Source organism: Notechis scutatus, chromosome 4 (assembly GCF_049901735.1).
Source record: "Notechis scutatus isolate UNSWTSFEM ecotype Mainland chromosome 4, rNotScu1.2, whole genome shotgun sequence".
NCBI classification, from domain to species: Eukaryota; Metazoa; Chordata; class Lepidosauria; order Squamata; family Elapidae; genus Notechis; species Notechis scutatus.
In genome coordinates, this window is record NC_142012.1 from 168,341,531 (window position 1) to 168,365,971 (window position 24,441).

The window sequence follows — 24,441 nt, forward strand, 5'->3', positions numbered from 1 at the left end:
TTTTTCCAAAGTCAAGCTCTTTTTTTTCTCTTTCTCTTTCTCTCTCACACATAAACACATACACAAAACACATTTATAAAAACAAGGGGGAAAAAAGTATTTTCTGTTTCTCTTTCCTTTCTCTAAAAACTGGTAAAGGGAGTTAGTTTGTATTTTGAATTTGAAACAGAATTACGCTCTGAACAAACCCATTCTCCCATTTTCTCCCAAGGCCTTAAAGCTGTGCTGTAGTCCTCCCCATGGACATTTTTTTAAGGCTAAACACCTCACTTTCTTTAACCTAATTGCAATTACTTAGGCAGCCTACAGTCCCAGGGAATATGTCCAGGATACTCCGTGTGTGTTTATTTATCCCTCCGCGTTGCTAAGGCCGCCCAACATTGCAACATCTGGATAGCACAGGAAGTAAACAGCAAAGGAATAGAACAAACCAGATAACATAAAGGGGGTCGTCATCCCTGGAAGCTTTCCGAGAAGAGACTGGACTGCCTGCCATCTGTCAGAAAGAGGTGCAGGGCAGGGGGTCCCCAAACTTGGCCACTTTAAGACTTGTGGACTTCAACTCTCAGAATTCTCCAGCCAGTCCACAAGTCTTAAAGTGGCCAAGTTTGGAGGCCTCTGGTGTAAGGTCTCCTGCTTGGGTGGGTGGGTGGGTGGGGTTGGACTAGAGGACCTCCGAGGTCCCTTCCAACTCTGTCCTTCTGTGATTCTGTAAGGGTCTCCTGCTCGAGGCGGGGGGGTTGGACTAGATGACCTCCGAGGTCCCTTCCAACTGTGTTATTCTATTAGGGTCTCCTGATCGAGCAGGGGTTGGACTAGATGACCTCCGAGGTCCCTTTGAACTCTGTCCTGTGTTTCTATAAGGGTCTCCTGCTCGAGCAGGGGTTGGACTAGATGACCTCCGAGGTCCCTTCCAACGGTGTTATTCTATTAGGGTCTCCTGCTCGAGCAGGGGTTGGACTAGATGACCTCCGAGGTCCCTTCCAACTGTATTATTCTATCAGGGTCTCCTGCTCGAGCAGGGGGTTGGACTAGATGACCTCCGAGGTCCCTTCCAACGGTGTTATTCTATTAGGGTCTCCTGCTCGAGCAGGGGTTGGACTAGATGACCTCCGAGGTCCTTTCCAACTGTGTTATTCTATTAGGGTCTCCTGCTCGAGCAGGGGGTTGGACTAGATGACCTCCGAGGTCCTTTCCAACTGTGTTATTCTATTAGGGTCTCCTGCTCGAGGTGGGGGGTTGGACTAGATGACCTCCGAGGTCCTTTCCAACTGTGTTATTCTATTAGGGTCTCCTGCTCGAGGTGGGGGGGTTGGACTAGATGACCTCCGAGGTCCTTTCCAACTGTGTTATTCTATTAGGATCTCCTGCTCGAGGTGGGGGGTTGGACTAGATGACCTCCGAGGTCCCTTGCAAACTCTGTTACTCTGAGGAAAGTGGCAAAAGGGCAAAGCAGACGGGGAAACCGAGGGCAGGTTCCTGTTTGAGGAAGGCTGTTATTTCTGGCGGGATGGGGGGGGACGACACCACAGACACCCCCTCCCAGCTTCTCCTTCCACCTGCTGTGGGATGAGGCACCCCGCTCCCCCTCCCCACAGGAAGATGTCGAGTGTGTGGGAGGGTCCCGGGTTCGAGTTTCTCTTCTGGCTGGGAAAGGAAACCAGCTGCGGGCAGAATCTCGGGCGGCTGGGCGGCCGCCTCCACTTGGCCGAGAGCAGCCCGGCCACCACAAAGTAGCCACTTGGGTCGATTCGGGAAGCCCCTAATTACCCCCTTTTCCCCGGGGTTATTATGGGTTTGCAAAGATGGTTTCCGATGGAGCCTCCTGCGGGGGGCACAAGACGGGTGCGATTCCCTGGCACTTTGGGTGTGTGTGTGTGTGTGTGTGTGTAGCTCTCGGAAGACGGTTCCTCCCTGGGCTGAACAGACAGCAGGTCCCCGAAGGAAACCCCAGATTTCCTCTTCCTCTTTGAGTCTCTCTTGGGGGCTTTCAATTTGGGGGGAGTGATAGCAGCATTCCAGCATTGGAGGGGCTGCCTCAAAGAAGACGGGGGGCGCAATCTATTCTCCAAAGCATCAGAGGACAAGAATCCATGCATGGAAACTCAATCCAGGAGAGAAGCGACTTGAAATGAAGGAGACATTTTCTGACCGGGAGGACAATGAACCAGGGGAACTGCTCGCCACCAGAAGTGGTGGCTGCTCCAACAGGGGAGGATTTTTTTAAAGAAGAGGCTGGACAGCCACTTGTCAGGAATGGTCTAGGCTAGGGTCTCCTGCTCGAGCGGGTGGGGGTGGGGGTTGGACTAGATGACCTCCGAGGTCCCTTCCAACGCTGCTGTTCTGACATTTGAGGGGCTGCCCCAAAGAGGAGGGGGGTCCACCTCTTCTCCAAAGCACCAGAAGAAGCGAAGGATGGAAAGTCACCAAGGAAGGAAGCAGCCTGGGACTCAGGAGAAAGTTCCTAACAGTGAGGACAGTTAACCAGTGGAACGGCTTGCCACAAGAAATCGTAGTTACCCCATCAATGGAGGTTTTTAAGAGACTGGACAGTCAAAATTGTATAGGGCCTTCTGCTTCAGCCACGGGGTTGGACTAGAAGACCTCTAAGGTCCCTTCCGGCTCTATTTGGATGGGATGCTGATTTCAAAGGCCCCCTTATGTCCCCACCATCAGATGTGTCCCCTAGTGGAAACCTCTGCCTGTTTATCTCTGGAAGGGGAGGGTTTCCATGGCTGAAGGTTTTTAAGGAGGGGCTGAAGACTGCCCTGATCTTATGGGGTTTGCTAGATGACCACTGGGGGCCCCTTTCCAATTTTAGCAGTGTAGGGACTCCTCTACTTACAACAGTTCATTGAAGTGACCGTTGGCACTGAAAATGACTTAGGACCATTTTTCACACTTACCACCAACATTCCCACGTGATCCAAATTCAGCCACTTGGCAGCCGACTCATATTTATGACGGTCTCAGGGTCACGTGATCCCCTTTTGCGACCTTCTGACTAGCCACGTCAACAGGGAAGCCAGACTCTACTTAACGACCCAGTTACTCATTGAACAACCACCATGATTCGCTTAACAACGGTGGCGAGAAAGGTCGTAACATGGAACGAAACTCACTTAACAACCCCCTGGCTCGATTGTGGTTATAAGCGGAGGACTACCTGCCTTGATTCTCCCAGGGTGCCATGGGGCAAGCAGGTTGGGTCTCAACCTTGGTTAATCCTGAAGTATCCAAGCCAGGTGCGGTGGGCTGGTTTACTCCAGGATGGGAGGCCACCAGGAAATCCCTGGCCTGCAATGAGAAGGTAAACCTTTTCAATCTCGGGAGAGGGCAGGGAGGGGCTCTGGGGGTCCCCAGAATGGCACTCAAGGGGATTCCCTCCCAGGCCCTTTGCATTGGGGGGTGGAGGGGGGCTAGATTGGAGGGGCGCAACAGCAATGCCCCCAAGTTCGAGAACGGGAAGTGCCCCAGTAGTTCCTCCATCGACGCTGATTTCAGCCCAAGTGGAAGCAGCGGAATGCAATTTGGGGGAGGATGAAACCAGCCCCGTTCCTCAGAATCGAACCCAGATCTTCTCCTTCCCAAAGGCGTCAAGAGTTCTGCAAGCAAGGGTCCCCTTGAGATCATCAGCCCCTCTGATATTCTCCTAGAGGGGGGCACTTTAAGCTTTGGAGGACTTCAATTCCCAGAATTCTGGGAGTTGAAGTCCACCACGTTGCCAAGGTTGGAGGCCCCTGCTCCAGCAGGCCCGCAACTTGGGGGGGGGTGCTGAGTTCAAGTCCTGCTCCCCCCTCCCCAGTGCATTCCCCCTGCCCCCTTTCAACCTTGATGGGGTTGGATTCCCTGGGGACTCACCTTCACACACCCCCATCAGAATCCCAGCGTTGGGCGGGGGGACCTCAGAGGTCCTCTAGCCCAGCCCCCTTGCTCAAGGAGGAGACCCTAGATCCCATCCCAGCCAGTCCGATCTCTTTCAATCCAATCCAATCGACCTCCATCGTCAGAGCACGACAGGTGTACGACAAGATGGGCTGAGCCTCCTACTTGAAAAAAAACCTCCCGGGATGGAGCTCCCCACAACTTCTGGTGGCAAGCAGTTCCACGGGTGAATGGTTCTGTGTCAGGGACAGTCCTCCGTCGGATCTAGGGTTGATTCTCCCCTTCCTTAAGGTCCCTCCATGGCTTCGCCAAACCTTCCCCGCCCGTCCTCCAGCCCGCCCTGCTCCACGACGCCCATCATCCGCAGCCGGCGGGGGAAAGAAAGGGAGGCCAAGACAAAGGGAACCTCAGTGGGGAGGAGGTGGGGGAATCAAACTACACTTCCCGGCATGCGCAGGGGAAGGGGCGGGGGCGGGGCTCGGAGGGGAGAGAGAGAGAGAGAGAGAGAGCGGGACGTCCCCGCTTTACCTGGAGGGGCGGGGCCAAGGCAATGCCCCGCCCCCAGCCCCGCCCCTCCCGCTAGAGAGGAGGGAGGAGGGAAAAGGAGGAGGCGGCGGTGGCGGCGGGACTGGCCGGAGCCGCTGAGCGAGAGGCCAGGCGCGTCCCCGCGGCGGGCGCGTGGGAGGGGGCGAGAAGAGCAAGCCGTGTGTGTGTGGAAGGGGGTGTTGTCCGGGCACGCGCGCTCCCGCCCCGCCCGCAACATGGCCGAAGTGGGCATCGACCGCTCCAAGCTGCCCGGCGTGAAGGAAGGTGAGGCGGGCGGGCGGGCGGGCGGGAAGGAGGCTGCCCGGGGCCTCGCCCTCCCGGCTGGACGGAAGGAGCCGCCGCCCCCAATGGGCTTCCTTGGGGCGGCAGCCACCACCAAGCCCGTGGTGCGTAGCCGGCCGGCAACCGGGGAGGCGGCGGCGGCGGCGGCGGCGGCGGCGCTTGTGTCGGACTTTCGGCTTCTCTCGGCCCGGGAGGGTCCGGAGGCCCAGCGGGGAAGGGCCGGGCCGCGCCGCCTCAGCGCCGGCCCCGCTTCAACAGCCGGGAAGGGGGCGAGGGGGGCGCGGGGCCAGCGCCACCTGTCGCGGGAAGCCAGCGGGGCTCCCCGGCTTCGTTCAGCCGGCGGCGGCGGCGGCGGCGGCTTCCTGCGCTCGATACTTTGTAGCGGCGGGAAAGAAGGGAAGGAAGGAAGGAAGGAAGGAAAGAAAAGGAAAGGGAGGGAGGAAGGCAGGCGCCTCCAGGGAGTCGCTTGGAAAGTCCCGGAGGGGGAGCAGCCCCTGCCGCCCCCGAAAGGGGAGAGCTGGCTGGGGGTTTTCTCTGGCCGGCCTCCCTCCGTTCCTCCCTCTTTCTCCGTCTCTCTCGGACTTTCTCTCTCTTTTCCCCTCCCTCTTTCTTTCTCTCTCTCCCTCCATCTCTCTCTTCCCCCCTTTCACTCTCCTCTCTTGCTCTCTTTCCTCTTTTTCTCTCACTCCTCTTGTTCTCTCTTTCCCTCCCTCTCTCCCTCTTTTCCTCTCCTCTCTCTTTCCACTTTTTCTCCTCTCTTTCTTTCTCTCCCCCCCTCTTTCTGTCTTTCTCTGTCTCTCTCTCCCCTCTTTTTCTCTTTCTCCTCTCTCTCTTTCCCTCCCTCTCTTTCTTTTAACTCTCCCCTCTTTCCTCTTTTTCTCTCTCCTCTCTCTGTCTTTCTCTGTCTCTCTCCCCCTCTTTTCTCTTTCTCCTCTCTCTCTTTCATTCTCTTCCCCCTCTCTTTCTTTCACTCTCCCCTCTTTCCTCTTTTTTCTCTCCTCTCTCTCTCTTTCTGTCTTTGTCTCTCTCTCCCCCTCTTTTTCTCTTTCTCCTCTCTCTCTTTCATTCTCTTTCCCTCCCTCTCTTTCTTTCACTCTCCCCTCTTTCCTCTTTCTCTCTCTCCTCTCTCTCTCTTTCTGTCTTTGTCTCTCTCCCCCCTCTTTTTCTCTTTCTCCTCTCTCTCTTTCATTCTCTTTCCCTCCCTCTCTTTCTTTCACTCTCCCCTCTTTCCTCTTTTTCTCTCTCCTCTCTCTCTCTTTCTGTCTTTGTCTCTCTCTCTCCCCTCTTTTTCTCTTTCTCTCTCTCTCTTTCATTCTCTTTCCCTCCCTCTCTTTCTTTCACTCTCCCCTCTTTCCTCTTTTTCTCTCTCCTCTCTCTCTCTTTCTGTCTTTGTCTCTCTCTCCCCCTCTTTTTCTCTTTCTCCTCTCTCTCTTTCATTCTCTTTCCCTCCCTCTCTTTCTTTCACTCTCCCCTCTTTCCTCTTTCTCTCTCTCCTCTCTCTCTCTTTCTGTCTTTGTCTCTCTCTCTCCCCCTCTTTTTCTCTTTCTCCTCTCTCTCTTTCATTCTCTTTCCCTCCCTCTCTTTCTTTCACTCTCCCCTCTTTCCTCTTTCTCTCTCTCCTCTCTCTCTCTTTCTGTCTTTGTCTCTCTCTCCCCCCTCTTTTTCTCTTTCTCCTCTCTCTCTTTCATTCTCTTTCCCTCCCTCTCTTTCTTTCACTCTCCCCTTTCCTCTTTTCCTCTCTCCTCTCTCTCTCTTTCTGTCTTTGTCTCTCTCTCTCCCCCTCTTTTTCTCTTTCTCCTCTCTCTCTTTCATTCTCTTTCCCTCCCTCTCTTTCTTTCACTCTCCCCTCTTTCCTCTTTTTCTCCTCTCTCTCTCTCTCTCTCTCTCTCTCTCTCACACACACACACACACAACACCCTGCTTGCTGTTGCAGACTGCTTCCTCGCTCCCCCAGGTGCAAATCCCACTTCTCCACACAGCTGGTCCTTGACCACAACAGGAGGCCAAAACTTCCACTGCCAGGCTAGACATTTCCTAAGTGGGGTTTGCCCCACTTTACGACTTCCCTGGCCACCGTTGTTAAGGGAATCGCCACAGGTGTTAAGTTAGTCACACGGTCATTAAGTGAATCTGGCTTCCCCATTCGCTTGGCTTGTCAGAAGGTCGCAAAAGGGGATCACGTGACTCCCCAAGGACACCGCAACCGTCGTAAATACGAGTCAGTGGCCAAGCCTCTGAATTTTGATCACGTGACCACGGGGGAGGCTGCAACTGTCGTAAGTGTGAAAAAACGGTCCATCAGTCCCTTTTTTTCAGCGTCGTAAGTTTGAACAGTCACTAAATGAACTGCGGCCTCCTGGAGGTCACTTGATTCCCTTTTGTGACCTTCTGAAAAGCAAAATCAATGGGGAAGCTGGATTCACTTAATGACCATGTTCCTGACATAACGGCGGCGACTCGCTGAAGAAATGTGGCGAGAAAAGTCGGAAACAGGGGAGCAAAACTCACATCAGAGTTCGGGGCTTGTAAGCAAAGCAGAGTCGCTGTGGCCAGCTGAATTAAATCCTCTTAAGATAAATCAACGAGTAGCCGTTGGGGTTAAACCGTGGAAATTGGGGGCTCAGTGGTGGTCGCAAGTCAAGAACTTGATGTACTTGTGGGATTGCTTTGAGAGAAGGAAAATGGCTTTGCAAGATCTGCCCGAGATTTTGTTTGTGAGACAAGCCCTTCCCTTGATTTTTCGGGAAAGATCTTATTCTGAGCAGCGGGCTGGACTAGAAGACCTCCAAGGTCCCTTCCGACTCTGGTATTCTGCTATTCTGTTATTCTTTGGGGGGGGGGAGGGGCTGTGTGTGTTGGAGAAGGAGAAGAAGACCTAGGAAGTGGGATCCATTCTTGTCTCCCTGACCTCCTTTGGCCCCCAGAGTAAGTCTGTCTCTCTCTCTCTCTCTCTTTATCCTTGTGTAGTTTTAATCCTCCCTCTGGGCAGGAGGCATCAAACACACACACACACACACACACACAAAGGACCCCCAAATCCCTCCACACCTGCCTTACAAAAAACAACAACAACAACCCACAACTTCTTCCAAGATATTTGCAGATTGTGTTAGCCTCAGGTATCAAAAAAAAAAAAAAAAAAAAAAAAAACCAGGCGAAAGTTGGAAGCAACTTTTCTGACTCACAAATTTTTTATTCAAAGGCTGTGTAAAGCCTTTGTGGGCCGCAGCTTCCTTAGATGTGTGTAGATGGGTTAAGCTGATTGCAGAAGGGGAATTTGCGCCTTGTCAGAAGGAACATGATGTGGGTTACGGCCTACATCCAGGGTGGCAACTAAAATAATGGCCATTATTTGCTTTATATTTGTGTGTACACACACACACACACACACACACACACGGGTCCGTTTGCATAATCACCTTTGGCCTGTTGCTAAAGGATGTTCTGGATTTGCAAAAAAAAAAAACACCCACCACCTCTTGAGTTGCAAACTGAATTTGGCCAATATTGTAGATCAGGGAGAAGCACCAAAATAAGAGGGCTTCATATCTACGTTGGGAATGTAAGCAAGGAGAAGGGAAGAAGATTTATTGTGCTGGGTGGACAGGTAAAAAAAAAACTAATTTTGCATTCAAAGGCACCGATTCAGAGGATTTTTAAAAAGGGCCATTATACAGTTGGAGTTATAAGTCTTCCGTTTTGGCGGCTGACGGACAAAGAGTTGGAAAAGAGGCGTTGGAACTTTGTATATTTGTAGATGAAAAATGGCGGGGAGATTATTTTATGGTCAGAGATGGAAATGTTCGGCAATCCCTACAGTGGAGGAAGGTTTGGTGATGGTGGCTAAATTGACTCATTTGATGAGAGAAAAGACAATATCTGTGCTTATTGCTGGCTGGAAATCGCTTGTGGACTTTTTGTGCAGAACAGACAAAAAATAAATTTGTGATTTATGGTTTTGGTGCTTAGATGCAGATTTTAGGAAGGAGAAAGTTCTGTTGGAACTTTACAGGAAGAGGTAAATTTCTAATTGTATTTTTAACTGCTCTAAAAAGGATCAGGAACCATTTATTTACATCCTATTGTCTGTTTTTCTTTTTTCCTTTCTTCACTTTTAGCTTGCTTTCCTTTTCTTTGGCCTACCTTGCTTTTTATTAGTTTATATTTGTTTTTACCCTCGTTTTAAAAAGTTTTAATAGCAGTATTTTTTTAAAAAACCCAGAAAAAGCCAAAGTAAACATTGCATAAACTTTTTGTTGTTGTGTACACAACCCACTGGCTGGATCTTTACCAGACTTTTAGTCCATTTTGCCAAATTATGTTATGCAAATAGTGTCCCAAGAGAAATATTTGGAAAACTGTGCAAGCTAAAACTTAGAATAATTTTTCTTACACTGAACGGCTAAAAAGTTTTTTCCTAATTGGTTTGTCTTAAGTTATTTGTCATTGAAAGGCAAGGAAAGATTTATCTGAGGTTTATGAGAAACAGCTACGGGCAGTCCTTGACTTAACAACAATTCATTTAGTAACCAATCGACGTTACAACGGCTCTGGGAAAAGTGACTTATGACCCTGTTTCACACTTACAACCGTTGCCGCATCCCATGGTCCCGTGATCAAAATACAGACATACAGGTAGTCCTTGAGTTACAATAGTTCATTTAGTGACTGTTCAAAGTTATAATCGCAGTGAAAAATGTGAGTTATGACCATTTTTCACACTTACGACTATTGCAGCATTCGTATGTCACATGATTTACATTTGGATGGTTGACAGCCGACTCTCATTTATGACGATTTTAATGTCCCAGAGTCACACGATTCTCTTTTTGCGACCTTTCCGATGAGCAAAAGTCAATGGGGAAGCTAGATTTGCTTAATGACTGGGTTACTAACTCAACTGCAGTGATTCACTTAACAACGGCATCAAAGGTCATAAAATGGGGGAAACATTCACTTAAGCACTGTCTCACCTAGCAAAACAGTAATTTTGGGCTCAGTTGTGGTCGTAAGTACAGGATTCGCTTAACGACCGGGTTACTAACTCAAGAACTGCAGGGATCCACTGGACAAACGCGTCAAGGAAAGTTGTAAAATGGGCCAAAACTTACTTAACAAACTTCTCACTTAACAAATACCTCTTTATGTTGCTAACATAAATGTTGGGCTCAATTCTGGTCATAAGTTGAGGACTACCTGTATTTATGATGGTCGCAGTGTCCAGGGGTCATAGGATCCCCTTTTGCGACCCTTCTGACAAGCAATGTCAACGGGGAAGCTGGATTCACTTAAAGACCATGTTACTACCTCAGCGACTGCCGTGATTCACTTAACAGCAGTGTCAAGAAAGGTCGTAAAATGGGGGGAAGCCTTCACTTTAGCCCTGTCTCACTTAGTGACAGTAATTGTGGGCTCAATTGTGGCCATACGTCCAGGACGGACTGCCCAATTCTAGGCCCCAGATTCGATCTCCAACCTTGGCCACTTGAAGACTTCAACTCCCAGAATTCCTCAGCTGGTGAAGCTTCCGGCCTTCAACTCCCAGCATTGAAGAGAACTAAAATTCAGACGGAGAGATTGCAGAGGGAGGGATCTCAAGAGACGAAGCAGAGCCGGCTGGGGAATTCTGGGAGTCGAAGTCCTCCAGTCTTCAAAGGGCCAAGTTTGGAGACCCCCTGCTCTAGCCTAGAGATCAGAGGGTGACAGGTGTGAAATAACAGCTGGCGGAGTCACCTGTGGGAATGTCCTGCAGGAAACCTGCAGGAGTTTTATTTTTAAAAAGGAAGGCCAATTTCACACCACGCGGCTCTTGCGAAGGGCTCGTTTCGAAACTCGGCTCCGCTGAGGAAGCATATTCCCAAGGAAGGAGGAGGAACCAAATTGCAGGCCTCAAAATAAATAAATAAATCAATGAGCACTGCATAATCATAGTAATTAAGAGCGCAAATGAAGCTCCTTAGAAAAAGGGGGCTGAACGGAGGGGTGATCCCGGGAGGCTCTGTGAGCTGGGTTGATTTCGGCAGACGTTTTATGACCCAAATAGGGAACGTCATCAGTGCTGGAAGGGTTGTGGGGTTTGTGGAGAGGAGGAGGAGGAGGAGGAGGAGGAAGACTATGGGGTCCTTGGTGCCCTCTGAGCTGGATTGTTTTCTTGCAGATGTTTTCATTAAATGGGAGTCAGTTGCTTAAGCGTCTGAATTTTGACCATGGGACCCCCAGGGGATGCGGCAATGGTCGTAAGTTTGAAAAACGGTCGCAAGTCACTATTTTCTGTGCCATCGTAACTTGGCTCACTAAACGATCTGTAAGCCGAGGAGTGCTTGCGATGTCGCTTCTGTTTGGAAACCACTTCTGGAGTTTGTGCTTGAGGTGTGTTGGGGGGAGAAAAAAAAAAAAGAAAGAAAGAAAACTTTGATTTGAGGTTTTCCTGTGAAATTGGTTTGTTCTTACAGAAACGTCCGGTATGTATTATTTATGAAAAAGTAAAAAAGTTGAAAATGCTGTAATGTTGTTGCATTGTTTTACTACAAAGAGTCCGATGTCGGCGCTTTCCTTTGTCTTTCCCTTTTTATCCTATACTTTTTCCTCTCCTCCTCCCCTAAATTCCCATTATTCTCATTGCTCCACATTTTATATTCCAATAAAGCCGTACGAAAGGGGGCCCAGAAGACCTGGTTTGGTTGGGAAGCTGACCCAAAGACGCTGACCCAAACCCCAGAGGTCCTTTCCAAGGGGGGGGAGGGGAGTGGGTGGAGGGGAGGGAGAGCCTGATTTTTAGGGCCGAGCAGGTGGGTCTCCCTGGGGGCCCAGCCAGCTGCACCTCCTTAGCTTTGGCTCCAAAGCCCTTTTCCTTCCCCTCCCCAGGGGCCTGGGAACCTGGTCCGAAGCAGCCCCCTGCCTTTCAGTGGGCGGGGGGCTTTCACCTTGATCTCCCCTCCCTCCCTCTCCTCCCCTCCAGTGGGGCCCAGCAAACCCACTTCTGCACGGAGGAACAAGAGCCTCATTGTCTCAGGGAGGTTGCCCATTTTTTTTTAAAAGAAACTCTGGGTCGTTTTTTTAATCTTTGACCCAGGTGTAGCACACACACACACACACACACACCACCAAGGGGGCTTCTGGGGCTTTGGATCCAGGGTGAGCTCTCCCCCTCCCCCACTGCAGCCTTGGGGTGCAGCCAGCGTGGGAAAAAAGCATGCACCCCCAGAGAACCCCAACAATGGCTGAGGGGTGGTATCTGAGGATTGATTGGCAGGTGGGGCTGGGAGAGGTGGGTGCAGGAACGTGGCAGGTGGGAGCACACACAAGGCTGCTTGTCCCCCCCTTGGGGGACTGAAAGCCAGGGGAAGCCCCCTGGGTGGTGACTCCCGCTCTTCCAATCTTGACCCCCTGGAACGGCTCCCCTCCAGAAGGGGTGGGTGCTTCAACCCTGGAGGTTTTTAAGAAGAGATTGGACGGCCATTTGACTGAAATGATCCAGGGTCTCTTGCTTGAGCAGGGGGCGGGGTTGGACTAGAAGACCTCCGAGGCCCCTTGTAGTCCTAGGATTCCGGAAGGAAGGAAGGAAAAAGGAAAGAAGGAAAGGAAGAAAGGAAGGAAGGAAAAAAAGAAAGGAAAGAAGGAAGGAAAAAAGAAAGGGAGGAAGGAAAAGGAAGAAAGGGAAGAAGGAAGGAAGGAAAAAGAAAGGAAGAAAGGAGGGAAAAAGAAAGGAAGGAAAAGGAAGGAAGGAAGGAAGGAAGGAAGGAAGGAAGGAAAAAAGAAAGGAAAGAAGGAAGGAAAAAGAAAGGGAGGTAGAAAAAGGAAAGGAAAGAAGGAAGGAAGGAAAAAAGAAAGGAAAGAAGGAAGGAAGGAAAAAAGAAAGGAAAGAAGGAAGGAGGGGAAAAAAGAAAGGAAGGAAAAGGAAGGAAGGAAGGAAAGAAGGATGGAATGAAAGAAATAAAAGAAGGAAGGAAGGAAGAAAAGAAAAGGAGGGAAGGAAGGAAGGAAATGGATGTAAACTAGTCCAGGAGAGAAACAGCCTGGAATTAAGGAGAAACTTCCTAACAGTGAGGACAATGAACCACTGGAACAGCTTGCCACTAGAACTTGTGGCTGCTCCATCACTGGAGATTGGACAATCTCCTGCTCAATCGGGGGTTGGACTAGAAGACCTCCACGGACCCTTCCAACTGTGTTATTCTGGTGTGTGGATGTCTGCCTCCTGCTTGCTCTTCACCCTTCTCACCCGCGCTGCCATTCACCCAGCCTCTTGTGCCAGCCCGCTTCCTCTTCCTCCTCCTCCTCCTCCTCCTCCTCCTCCTCCAGCTGCTTCCTTCCCTTCATCTCCTCGGTTTCCTCCAGGCCAGCCCAGGGCTGCCACACCCAGCCAAAGTTCACCAGCTCCCCTCCCTGCCTGCCCGCCTCCGGTTTCCCGGGACTGGCAACAGCGGGAATGCAACGGTTCTACCCTGTTCCTGTGGTCCTCGGCTTACGACCTTTTAATGACCGTTTGAAGTATAAAGCAGGGAAAGAAGGGAGTCGCCACCCTTTTTCGCACTTAACGACCGTCGCAGCTTCCCTGCGGCCACAAATTCAAGCCCTCAGCAACAGAGCTCATATCGATTTTGACCACAACGGAGCCCCAACCGTTCTGTTGCTATGTGAGACCCTTGCTAAGTGAGTCACGCCCCATTTTGCAACCTTTTTGGCTACCGCCGTTAAATGAATCACTGTGGTTGTTAAGTGAGTTGCACCATTGTGAAGTGAATCCGGCTTCCCCCTGACTGGCTTGGCCAGTCAGAAGGTCGCAAAGAGGGGATCAAGTGACCATGGGGATGCCGCAATGGTTGTAAGTGTGAAGCAGGGTCATGTGTCACTTTTCCCAAGGCCGTTGCAACTCTGGCTGGTCACTAAATGAATTGTTGTCAGTCAAGGACTGCCTGCAGCTGTTTCCCATAAGTCCATGCCAGTGGCTGAACCTCTGGGTTTTGGATCCCGTGACCCTGGGGGGGGGGGGGCTGCAACCGTCATAAGTGTGAAAAGTGGTCGTAAGTCACTCTTTTCAGTTATGTTGTAACTAACCCTGTCTCTCCCCACATCTGACTATAACCATGTTGCTTGTATCTTTACCATTTATATTGTTTCCTGTGTTCCCTAGAATGATTTGATTGCTTATTTAGCATCCTATGACAATGATTCAGTGTTGTGTCTTAGGATTCTTGATGAATGTATTTTATTTTTTCTTCATGGACACTGAGAGCATTTGCACCAAAGACAAATTCCTTGTGTGTCCAATCACACTTGGCCAATAAAAAATTCTATTCTATTCTATTCTCTATTCTATTCTCTATTCTATTCTATTCTATTCTATTCTATTTTCTATTCTATTCTATTCATTTTCTATTCTATTCTATTCTATTCTATTCATTTTCTATTCTATTTTCTATTCTATTCTTTCTAATTATGTTGTTTTCTATTCTGTTCTATTCTATTCCAATTCTATTCATTATTCTATTCTATTTTCTATTCTATTCTATTTTCTATTCTATTCTATTCTATTCTATTCATTTTCTATTCTATTTTCTATTCTATTCTTTCTAATTATGTTGTTTTCTGTTCTGTTCTATTCTATTCCAATTCCATTCATTATTCTATTCTATTTTCTATTCTATTCTATTTTCTATTCTATTCTATTCTATTCATTTTCTATTCTATTTTCTATTCTATTTTCTATTCTATTCTTTCTAATTATGTTGTTTTCTATTCTGTTCTATTCTATTCCAATTCCATTCATTATTCTATTTTCTATTCTATTCTATTCTATTTTCTATTCCATTCTATGCTATGCTATTTTCTATTCTCTCATTCTATTCTATTCATTTTCTGTTCTATTTTCTTTTCTATTTTCTATTCTAATTCTATTCTATTCATTCTATTCTATTCTAAACAAACCATAATGAGCTGAGGGCCACCTGTAGATTTTGGGGGGGTTCCTTCTCAAAAGCCTCTCGCATTCCCTGGGTTGCTTTTAGGGGTCCCTAAATTGGTGGCGGGGGTGGGGGTGTTCGGTGGTGGAACTCCGGCTAAGATTTAGCCAGGTTTTCCTTTGAATCCATGGGGTTGTTGCCTGCCTGGTGGAATGGGGGTGCTCTCTTCTCCTGGGGGGAGGAATTTGCAGAGAGGTTTTCCTGAGGTAGTTGCTGCATTGAGGCCGGGAGCTGGGGGACCCCCCCCTTTTTATGCCCCTTATCCCCCTCCCCACCGCCTGTGGCTTTGTGAAGAAAGAGACGCTGCATCTGTTATCAAGCAAAGCCTCCCCCCACCCTTTCCCCTCCAGCCAAAGAGGGGGCCAGGAAGGGGGGCTAATCTCCAGGACAACCAGCTCCAGCCAATCCAAGCTGATCCTTCAGAGCAATCTCCCCCCTCCCCCCCCACCCCCACTTCTGGAGAAAGGTCAATTAAGCTATTTGTAAATGGGGCCGCAGCTGTTTGATTCATTCTTGGCTGACTCTGGGTTGGCGGCTGCGGTTGGTTTGGCTCGAACTTTTGGGAACTTTGGGTGGAGGCGTCTTCTAAGAGTGGGGGGGCAGTCTGTATGTGTGTGTGGGGGGAGAAGAGGGCCAGCTGGCAGTCTCCTTTCCTTGCTTGGCTTTCCCCCAACCCCCGCAGAACAGCTGAGAACCCAGAGCCACTTGGGATTTAACAGTGTTGGAAGGGAGCTGTAGGTCATCTAGTCCAACCCCCCCTGCCCAAGCAGGAGACCCCAGACCATTTCAGACAAGTGGCCTTTCCTTGAACACCTCCAGTGATGGAGCGGCCACCACTTCTGGGGGCAAGCTGTTCTACTGGGCGAACTGTTCCTGAACCCAGTTGGCTTGAATAACAGAATACCAGCATTGGAAGGGACCTTGGAGGTCTTCTAGTCCAACCCTCTTCTCGAGCAGGGAGACCTTGGCCCATACCGTTTCAGACGTGTCTGTCCGGTCTCTTCTTAAAAACCTCCAGTGATGGAGCTGCCCACAAGGTCTGGAGGGAAGCTGCTCCCCTTGGTGGATTGTCTTCACTTTCCGGAAGTTTCTCCTAAATTCCAAGTTTGCTTCTCTCCTTGATTAGTTTCCATCTATTGCCCTTCCTTCCTTCCTTCCTTCCTTCCTTCCTTCCTTCCTTCCTTCCTTCCTTCCTTCCTTCCTTCTTTCCTTCCTTCCTTCCTTCCTTCCTTCCTTCCTTCCTTCCTTCCTTCCTTCCTTCCTTCCTTGTTCTCTTCTTTTCAGCCTTCCTTCCTTACATTTTCTTCCCCCAATTCCTCCTTCATTCCTGTTTTCTTCTACCTAATTCCTCCCTTCATATTTTTCCTCCCTCCCATCCAAAACCATAGAATCCTAGGCTTGGAAGGGACCTTAGAGGTCTTCTAGTCCAACCCCCTGCTCAAGCAGGAGACCCTGTACCATCTCAAACAAGGGGCCATCCAGCCTCCCCCCCCCAAAAAAAACCTCCAGTGATGGAGCAGCTACATCTGAAGCAGTTTCCACCGGTTCCCTGTCTTCACTTTCAGAAATTTTCTGCTAAATTCCAGGTTGGTTCTCTCTCCTTGGTGCGTTTCCATCTGTTGCTTCTTGTCTGGCCTTGGAAGTCTTGGGAGTCCATCTTCCCGGCAGGAGGGGGTGGTCTCCCCACCTCTTTCCTTCTGGTGGAGGGACTCCCTAGTGGTAAATTCAGGATAAAAGTCAGTTTTTTTTTAATTTTTTATCACTTCTCTCTGAATTGAAGCGATTCTTGCCAGCCTGGAGAATGAAACCCCTTTGAAGTTTTCCTGCAGACGTTGCCGGTTTCACCATCTCCTCGGTGGGGGCCTTTGGTGCAAGATTTGCACGCTCCCACTGTCCCTGGCACACACACAACCGGCTCTACACTCCCACCGGTTGTGTCTGTTGTGGTCTCTCTTTGCCTCCACGTTGCGCTTGTGAAGAAGCCTCGAGATGCATCTGGAGAGATAATTTTGGGGTGGGGGACATTTTGGGCGTCTGGTTAGCATGCAAGAAGCTTGGTGTGGGATTTTGCACAGCCTTCCTGGAGGAAACAAACCTGTTTTTTCCCCCCCTCCTTTTTCTCCCTAGTGTGTCGAGATTTTGCTGTGCGGGAGGATCACACGTTGGCCCACAGCCTGCAGGAACAGGAAAGTAAGTTGCACCCGAGGAAGCCCTGCTGGTTTCTCTCCTTCTTCACGCATGGCGCGTTTTTTTGCTATTCTTCTCTTGCTTCGGTTCTGCTTGGTTGGATTTTTATTCCAATTTTTAATCCAACTGGGAGGCTCCTGGCATTTCTGTCTCTTTATTGAGATGTACGGTATGTATCAGTCCATCTGAAGCAGCTTACAGAATTAATTAGAACATACGTGTGTGTGTGTGTGTGTGTGTGTGGTGTATGTATATGTATATGCATATATATATATGTTATGTTTTCGTGGATATTTATATGTATGGTATTTAGCTTTGTTCGGGTATTTTCCCATGTCTTCATAGTTGTGCTTTTAAAGTTATAGCAACGTCGCTATAACTTTAAAAGCACAACTATAAAGATGTGGGAAAATACCCGAACAAAGCTAAATACCATACACACACACACACACACACACACACACACACATACAAAAATTGCAAACTGTAGGAAAAATTAGGTACAGGAAGTGCTCAAGTTACAACTGCTCACTTAGCAACTATTTAAAATTGTAATGGACCTCCCCAGAGGTATGTACAACCCAGTTCTTGAATTCCTAGGATGACACACCAACACACACACACACACACACACAACTTCCCATGTACTCACAGGACTGCATTTACGGCTGTTTGCAGCATCCCACGGTCATGGGATCACATTTTGTGATGGTTTTTTTTTTTTCTTTTAATGAAAATCTGGAATTTACTTCTGGTTTTGAGGAGCAGGGAGAGGAGGAGGAGGAGGAGGAGGAAGAGGAGGGACTGAGAGGGAGGGCTTGATGCTCTCTGAGCTTGGTGATTTTATTGCAGATGTTTCCTTACCCAACTAGGTATCAACATCCATGCTAGAAGGGAAAGGGTTTCATAGAGAGGAGGAGGAGGAGGAGGAGAGAGAGGAGGAGGAGGAGAGAGAGGAGGAGGAGGAGGAGGAGGAGGAGAGGAGGAGGAGGACTGTGGGGTCCCTGGGGCTGTCTGAGCTGGGTGCTTTTCTTCTAGGCGTTTCATGACCCAACTAGGAGACATCATCTGTGCTAGAAGGGAGGGGGGTTTGTGAAGAGGAGGAGGAGGAAGAAGAAGAAGAGGAGGAAGGACTATGGGGTCCTTGCTCCCCCCTGAGTTTGGTGATTTTCTTGCAGATGTTTCCTTACCCAACTAGGTATCAACATCCATGCTAGAAGGGAGAGAGGTTCGTAGAGAGGAGGCGGAGGGTGTGGGGTCCCCTGAGCTCGTTGATTTTCTTCCAGATATTTCATGACCCAGCTAGGGGACATTATCAGTAGCAGAAGGGTGGAGGAGGAAGAGGACTGGGGGGTCCCTGGTGCTTTTCTTCCAGGCGTTTCATGACCCAAGCAGGGAACATTCTCAGGAGGAGGAGGAGGAGGAAGGACGGCATCCTGATCGCTGCCTGTTTAGCCCTTTCATTGCCCGCTTTGTGTCTCCTTCCAGTCGAGCACCACTTGGCCACCAACGTCCAGCGTAACCGCCTGGTCAAACATGACCTGCAAATGGCCAAACAGTTGCAGGAGGAAGAGGACCGGAAGGGCCGGGCTCACCTGCAGGAGCAGCACAAGAACTTGTGAGTTGGGGGGGGGGAGGGGTTTTGAGGGGAGGGGCCACGGAGCAACGGGGCCGGCCCCACGGCTGGCTGGGACCCCCCTTTTCTTGTGACGTGAAAAATCCCCTCCAGCCGCAACGTCAAACTTTGAAGACTTTGAAGGGGGCTTCAACTCCCAGAATTCCTCAGCCAGCGATAAAGTGGCCAAGTTTGGAGGCCTCGGACTTATACCAGGGGGCCGTTTGAGTAACACCGACCCCTTTCAAGCTGGTGTTGTGGGGGGTGTGTGTGTGTGTGCACCACTCTCTATTAGCACCAGACGCTTCCACGCCTGGGAAAAAGGGAGGGGGGATTTCTTGGAGGGGATGTGGTTAGACATAATAGCATTCTTCTTCCAAGTCAAGGTCATGTTGTTTCTGCACCTGGGTGAGAGGACGTCTCAAGTTGGGGCGGATGGTGATTGGGGCATGTGATAAAGTGAGGGGTGCAGGGGGTGGATTTGTAGTTTTTTTTTTTTTTACTTATTGCAAGGAAACCCGCAACTTTCAGATTCAGGATTTCCCAGATGGGCCAGTTTTCTATCCAAATAAAACAGAACTTTGGAGACGATGTGCGGTTTGGAGTTACCTGTTGCAATGGAGGTTTTTCTGGAATGCCGACGGGGTCCCTGCTGCACTCTGAGCTGGCTTGTTTTCCCGCAGACGTTTCATGAGCCAGCTAGGCAACATCATCAGTGCTAGAAAGGAGAGGGGTTGAGGAGGAGGAGGAGGAGGGCGGGGAGGACGACTGTGGGCTCCTTCCTGCCCTCTGAGCTTGGGGGTTTTCTTGCAGACGTTTCACGAACATCATCAGTGCTAGTCCCAATTTTGGGGACCCCTGGTCGAAGCCAACGCGAGGCCCTGCACGCTGGGGGCCCTCATCTTTTAATTCCGTGCATGGGGCTAGAAAAAGAGGTCGGTGGGCCGGCTGCAGGGTTTGGATGCTAACCGGTTCTGCCCGGTTCTATAGAGCCGGTAGCTCTGAAGAGGAGGAGACGCAGAACCAGTTCTGTGTTGGCTGCTGTTTGGCCCACCCGCCCACCTGGGCTCTTACCTGTCCTTTTATTTCCTGTTTTTTTTCAACCTCAGCCGCTTGGCACGGCACAGCTGAGGTTTGAAAAAGCAGGAAAAAAGAGGCTTTTCAAACGCTGCGCACCTGCGCACAGCACTTACCAGCCGTCCGCGCGGCACAGCTTTAGGTCTATTACACACGTACGCGCTCTAGCGCCTGCGTGCGCAAAACATCATCACCGAACCACCAGTAACATCGGTTGAATCCCACCCTGGTCAGCTAGAATTATGAATATAATGAACGTCGTGTCACATCGTGTCATTTGAGCCCCGTTTCAAGCGTGAACCAAGTTTAAGACGGGATATAAACCGAACAGTAAAATAAATCCAACGAAGTCATCGTGTGGCATGAAAGGATCCAGGCCGTGTCTGGCGGCCCTTTAAAAAAAAAGGGGGGGAGGGGGCAAATTCCATGTTTTGGAAATGTCATAATGCCTTTTTTTGGGGGGAGAGAAATGTAAACACCAGGGTGCAGTTGTGAGCGTTGGAAAAGGATGTAAGGAAGAACTGGGAAGAAGTGCAGAAAAGGCAGGCAAGCAGTCGTAGAAGGCCAGGCCGGGCGATAAATAACAGAACTGATAATCAGAGTTGGAAGGGACCTTGTAGGTCATCTAGTCCAACCCCCCCCCCCAAGCAGGAGACGCTACACCGTTTCTGACAAATGGACGTCCAATCTCTTTGAAAGCCTCAAGTGTTTGGGGTGGATGGAAGTGTGCAAGAGTGGCTTCCAGATGACCAGCTGCATGGGCCATGTATGTAACACACACACACACACATGCAAGCAGGACTCTGGTGAGTACCTGGCCTATTTAGGAAAACCTTGGCTTGCTGCTTCTGAACAGGCCAGGTTGAAGCCACGGAGGTTTGCTTCTCGTCTTTGAGGTGCGTCCCAGCTTCCTAGCTGGAGGGCATGAAAAGGAGTGGAAGGAGATCAAAGAAACAGCTCATGTTTCATAACAGCCGCTGACATCACTCTTAGTCCGGGCCTGAATGCATTAAGGCAGGGGTCTCCACCTTGGCAAGTTTAAGCCTGGAGGACTTCAACTCCCAGATTCCCCAGCCAGCTTTGCTGGCTGGGGAATTCTGGGAATTGAAGTCCTCCAGGCTTAAACTTGCCAAGGTTGGAGACCCCTGCATTAAGGGATGCAGTCTAGACATTCCAAGCTTCCCTCCTCATACAAAGTTGGCTGAGCAGGTGGTGGATGTGGACTTCTGGGTCTATTTAGGGAGAAAGGAGGTGTGTGTTTGGGGGGGTTGGTTCTTCTCCGTCTCTTCTCTTTCTCTTTTTCTTTCTTTCTTTTCCTTCTTCCCTCCCTCCCTCCCTCCCTCCTCCCTTCTAGCCCTGATGAAGTCCCCTAGTTGGGTTATGAAAGGTCTGCAGGAAAACCACAAAGTTCTCAGAGCACCAAGGACACCACAGTTGTTCCTCCTCTTCCTCCCTCCCTCCCTTCCCCCTTTCCTTCCCTCCTTCTGTCCTTCCTTCTTTCCTTCCCTCCCTCCTCCCTTCTAGCCCTGATGAAGTCCCCTAGTTGGGTTATGAAAGGTCTACAGGAAAACCACAAAGTTCTCAGAGCACCAAGGACACCCCAGTCAGAGGTGGGATTCGGCCTGTTCTGATCTGGAGAACCAGTAGCGGAAATTTTGAGTCATTGGGAGAACCGGCCAATCCCACCTCTGACCGGCCCCGCCAACCCCATCTCTTCTCCGCCTCCCATCGAGTCCCAGCTGATCGGCTGGGTCTCCTTGGGTTGCCCTGCACAGGAGAACGGAGCTGGAAAGCAGGTCAGTAGGGTGGGGAGGGAAGGGGGATTTCGCAGGATTCTTCCCCTGCCACGCCCACCAAGCCACGCCCACAGAACTGGTCGTAAAATTTTTTGAATCCCACCCACAGTCCATTTCCTCCACCTCCCACCATTGTCACCATTTCTTTCTCCTTCTTTTCCACAATTCCTTCTCCTCTTCCTCACCCCCTTTTTCTATCTTCTACTCCCCTATTTGTTGTGGTCCGCCTGCAGAGCCGGCAGCAGAGTCGGACAGTGGGGAAGAACGGGGACCAGTTTGGGAGTCTGGAGAGGACTCGGACGAGGGTCCTGCATCCGATGCAGAGATGGGGCCGGGGCCATCTGGGAGTGGGGTGCTGCCTCTGGAGCCTCCGGAGTCTGGCAGCAGCGAGGAAGAGGAACAAGGGGAGCCTGTTCCCAGTGCACATATGCACACAGCTGCCAGAAGGCGAGAACAGCTGAGACAAAAGGGGCGACTCGGGAATAAGGCTGGGAGGTGATTGGCCCCTCCCATAAGACATACAGGAGGAGCAAAGGGACAGGAGCCTTTGCAGGAAGCAACTTTGTTCGCTCTGGTCGGTTTAAACTCTGAAGCTCCGTGTTGACTTTGTGCTCCATTTGACCTTGTACAGCGAATGGACAATTTAGTTGTGGGCAGCTTTTCAAAGGAGATAAAGGTGGGTGCTTATCAGCCTTATCCCGAAGGACTGTGGCAGACTTCTGTGAGACTATTCATAAACTGTTGGGGACTCATTAGGGACTGTGAAAGCATATAATTCACAGCCGTTGAAATAAAAAGAGGTTTTTTGGGGGATTAAGCGTGTGATTGTTACTGTCTTGACAAGTCTTGATCAGAACCCTTATTTTTCCTCCTCCTCCTCCTCCATGCCTGGCTGGGGAATTCTGGGACAGCCCTTGTCTCCCACAATTCTCGCACCCAAACGGTCTCTTTCGTCTTGAAGGCCTTGGTCGAGCTTCTTCTGAGCCAAGGCGGAAGCCCCCACCCCCCCGGTTTCCCTCGTCTTCCGTCCCCCGCTCGGTGCGTCCTCCCTGTCTCCCACCCACCCAACTCACAAAAGACCCTCTGCTGCAATTTTCAGAGAACAGCAAGACTGCGAGATCGCCCAGGAAATCCAGGTCAAACTGGTCATCGAAGCCGAAGAGCTGCGACGCCAGGAAGAGGATGATGAGGTAACCTTCACCTGGGCGGGGGTCTCCAACCTTGGCCACGTTAAGCCTGGCGGACTTCCAACTCCCAGAATTCCCCAGCCAGCCAGCCGTGTCTGTTTCTTTTTTCTCTTATCCCCAAAGAGGAGAGAGTGCAGAGGAAGGGATTGCAAGAGAGTTAAGCTATGCTGGCTGGGGAATTCTGGGAGTTGAAGTCCGCCAGGCTTAGCACGGCCAAGGTTGGAGACCCCTGACCTGACCAACAGCTCTCCCAACTTTTCCCACCTGAGCTTTGAAGAGTAGACTTGCCTGCAAAGGTGCACCGCTAGTTCTCGACTTTTCAACCATTCATTTAGTGACCGTTGAAACAAGCAACTTATGACCGTTTTCCCACACTTTTTTAAAAAAAAGATATTTTTATTGTATATTTTTCCTTGATATACATATTATATACTATACGTCATTGTGTACTAGTTATATCAGGTCCCTTTCTCTCTCTCTCTCTCATCCTGTTAGACATCCTAGTTAAAACTATCATACAGTATAATCTCTCTCGACTCCATAGTGTTATGCATCAGGATTATAATTATTATTTACTTAGGTTAAGAGTTTGCAGCAGAAATCCAAGTCCAGAAAACACACAGATGACCGATTCAGCAGGATCTTTAACTTCTTTATCAACATAACAAGATGGTAAAGTTTACAATACCATTTGTAGATTCTTTCCAAGTAACATAAGCAAAAACACTACCACCAGCAGCAGCTCAGAGGGCTCGGAACAGCAAGCAAGCAAGTCAGTTTCACTTTCGATTCTCAGCCAAGCACACAGAGCCAAACCACACCCACCCAGGCTGTCCGCTCCCATTGGCTGGTCTGTTGCCATGCTTCCTTTGTTAACCATGTCTCTGCCACTTCATGAATGTATTCTGACAACTTGTTTCGACCATAATACGCTGTTACAATTCTCATTTTGCGTGTTTCATACTATATTCACATGCAATCCCCTAATCCTATTTCTTACATGGTTTATTCTTATGGATTTCCATCTTTCTGCATTTATTTTTATTTTTTTAATCTTCTTTCCTTATTCAATACTAGTCTCTGCATCTACGATTTATCCAGTTATACAATACGTCCCATGTTAGTTTGTTAGTATTCTGAATTCCTCTTTGGCCTTTGAGTTCCGTTCTAAGCCTGTGCCGTTTTTCCACACTTTACGGCCGTTGCAGCCTCCCCAGGGTCACGTGATTCGAATTCAGACCCTGGGCAACTGACTCGTCCTTACGACGCAGTGTCCTGAGGTCACGTCATTCCCCCTCTTGCGTCCTTCGGACGAGCAAAGAAAACGGGGAAGCCGGCTTCACTTAATGGCCTGAACCACGGCAGTGATTGTTCAGTTTTAACAACGGTGGCAAGACAGGTCGTAAAAGGGAGCAAGGCTCACTCACTTATCGACCTACATTTGGGGCTCCCTTGGGGTCGTAAATCCAGGGCTCACTTTTAGAGAGGAGACCTCCAGGACAGGACAACAGAGCCAGAAGGGGGCCTAAGAGGTCTTCTAGTCCAACCCCCGGGAAGACAAAACACCTGGATTCCCAGGTAAATGGTGTGCTTCGTTCCAGGACATCGCGTGGATTCTGCAGCAGAAGGAGCTCCAGGAGGAGAAGAGGAGGAAGAAGCCTCCGCCGGACCCCTCGCGCTTGGCCGCTCCTGAGGAAGGTCCCTCCCTGGAGACCAGAGGTGAGAGGAGGGGCTGCTTCCTCCCCCCCCCCACCCCTTGCTTTCTGCCCTTTGACCTCTGCAAGGGGAGCCATTTGGGTGTGGCGATTAAGATGGGAGGGGGTCCCTGGGCCTGCCCTTCCCTCTCGAGCCAAGGAAGGAGGCAAGGGCTTCTGGCGAATGGGTCAAGGGAAGGGGCTTGTCCA

At 50.0% G+C, this 24,441-nt stretch overlaps 1 protein-coding gene across 4 annotated transcripts in view; it reads left to right on the plus strand.

Annotated features, from left to right (window-relative positions):
* The first annotated feature begins 4,637 nt into the window (after nucleotides 1–4,637).
* Nucleotides 4,638–24,441, plus strand: part of CCDC50 (coiled-coil domain containing 50) — a 51,280-nt gene continuing 31,476 nt past the window's right edge. For all 4 annotated transcript variants that reach the window (XM_087965635.1, XM_087965637.1, XM_087965638.1 and 1 more), the window contains exons 1-5: nucleotides 4,638–4,695; nucleotides 16,803–16,865; nucleotides 18,351–18,480; nucleotides 22,450–22,540; nucleotides 24,139–24,256. In XM_087965635.1, coding sequence (XP_087821761.1) covers nucleotides 4,647–4,695; nucleotides 16,803–16,865; nucleotides 18,351–18,480; nucleotides 22,450–22,540; nucleotides 24,139–24,256 — 451 coding nt within the window. In that variant the 5' untranslated portion in view covers nucleotides 4,638–4,646. The remainder of the gene's footprint in view (nucleotides 4,696–16,802; nucleotides 16,866–18,350; nucleotides 18,481–22,449; nucleotides 22,541–24,138; nucleotides 24,257–24,441) is intronic.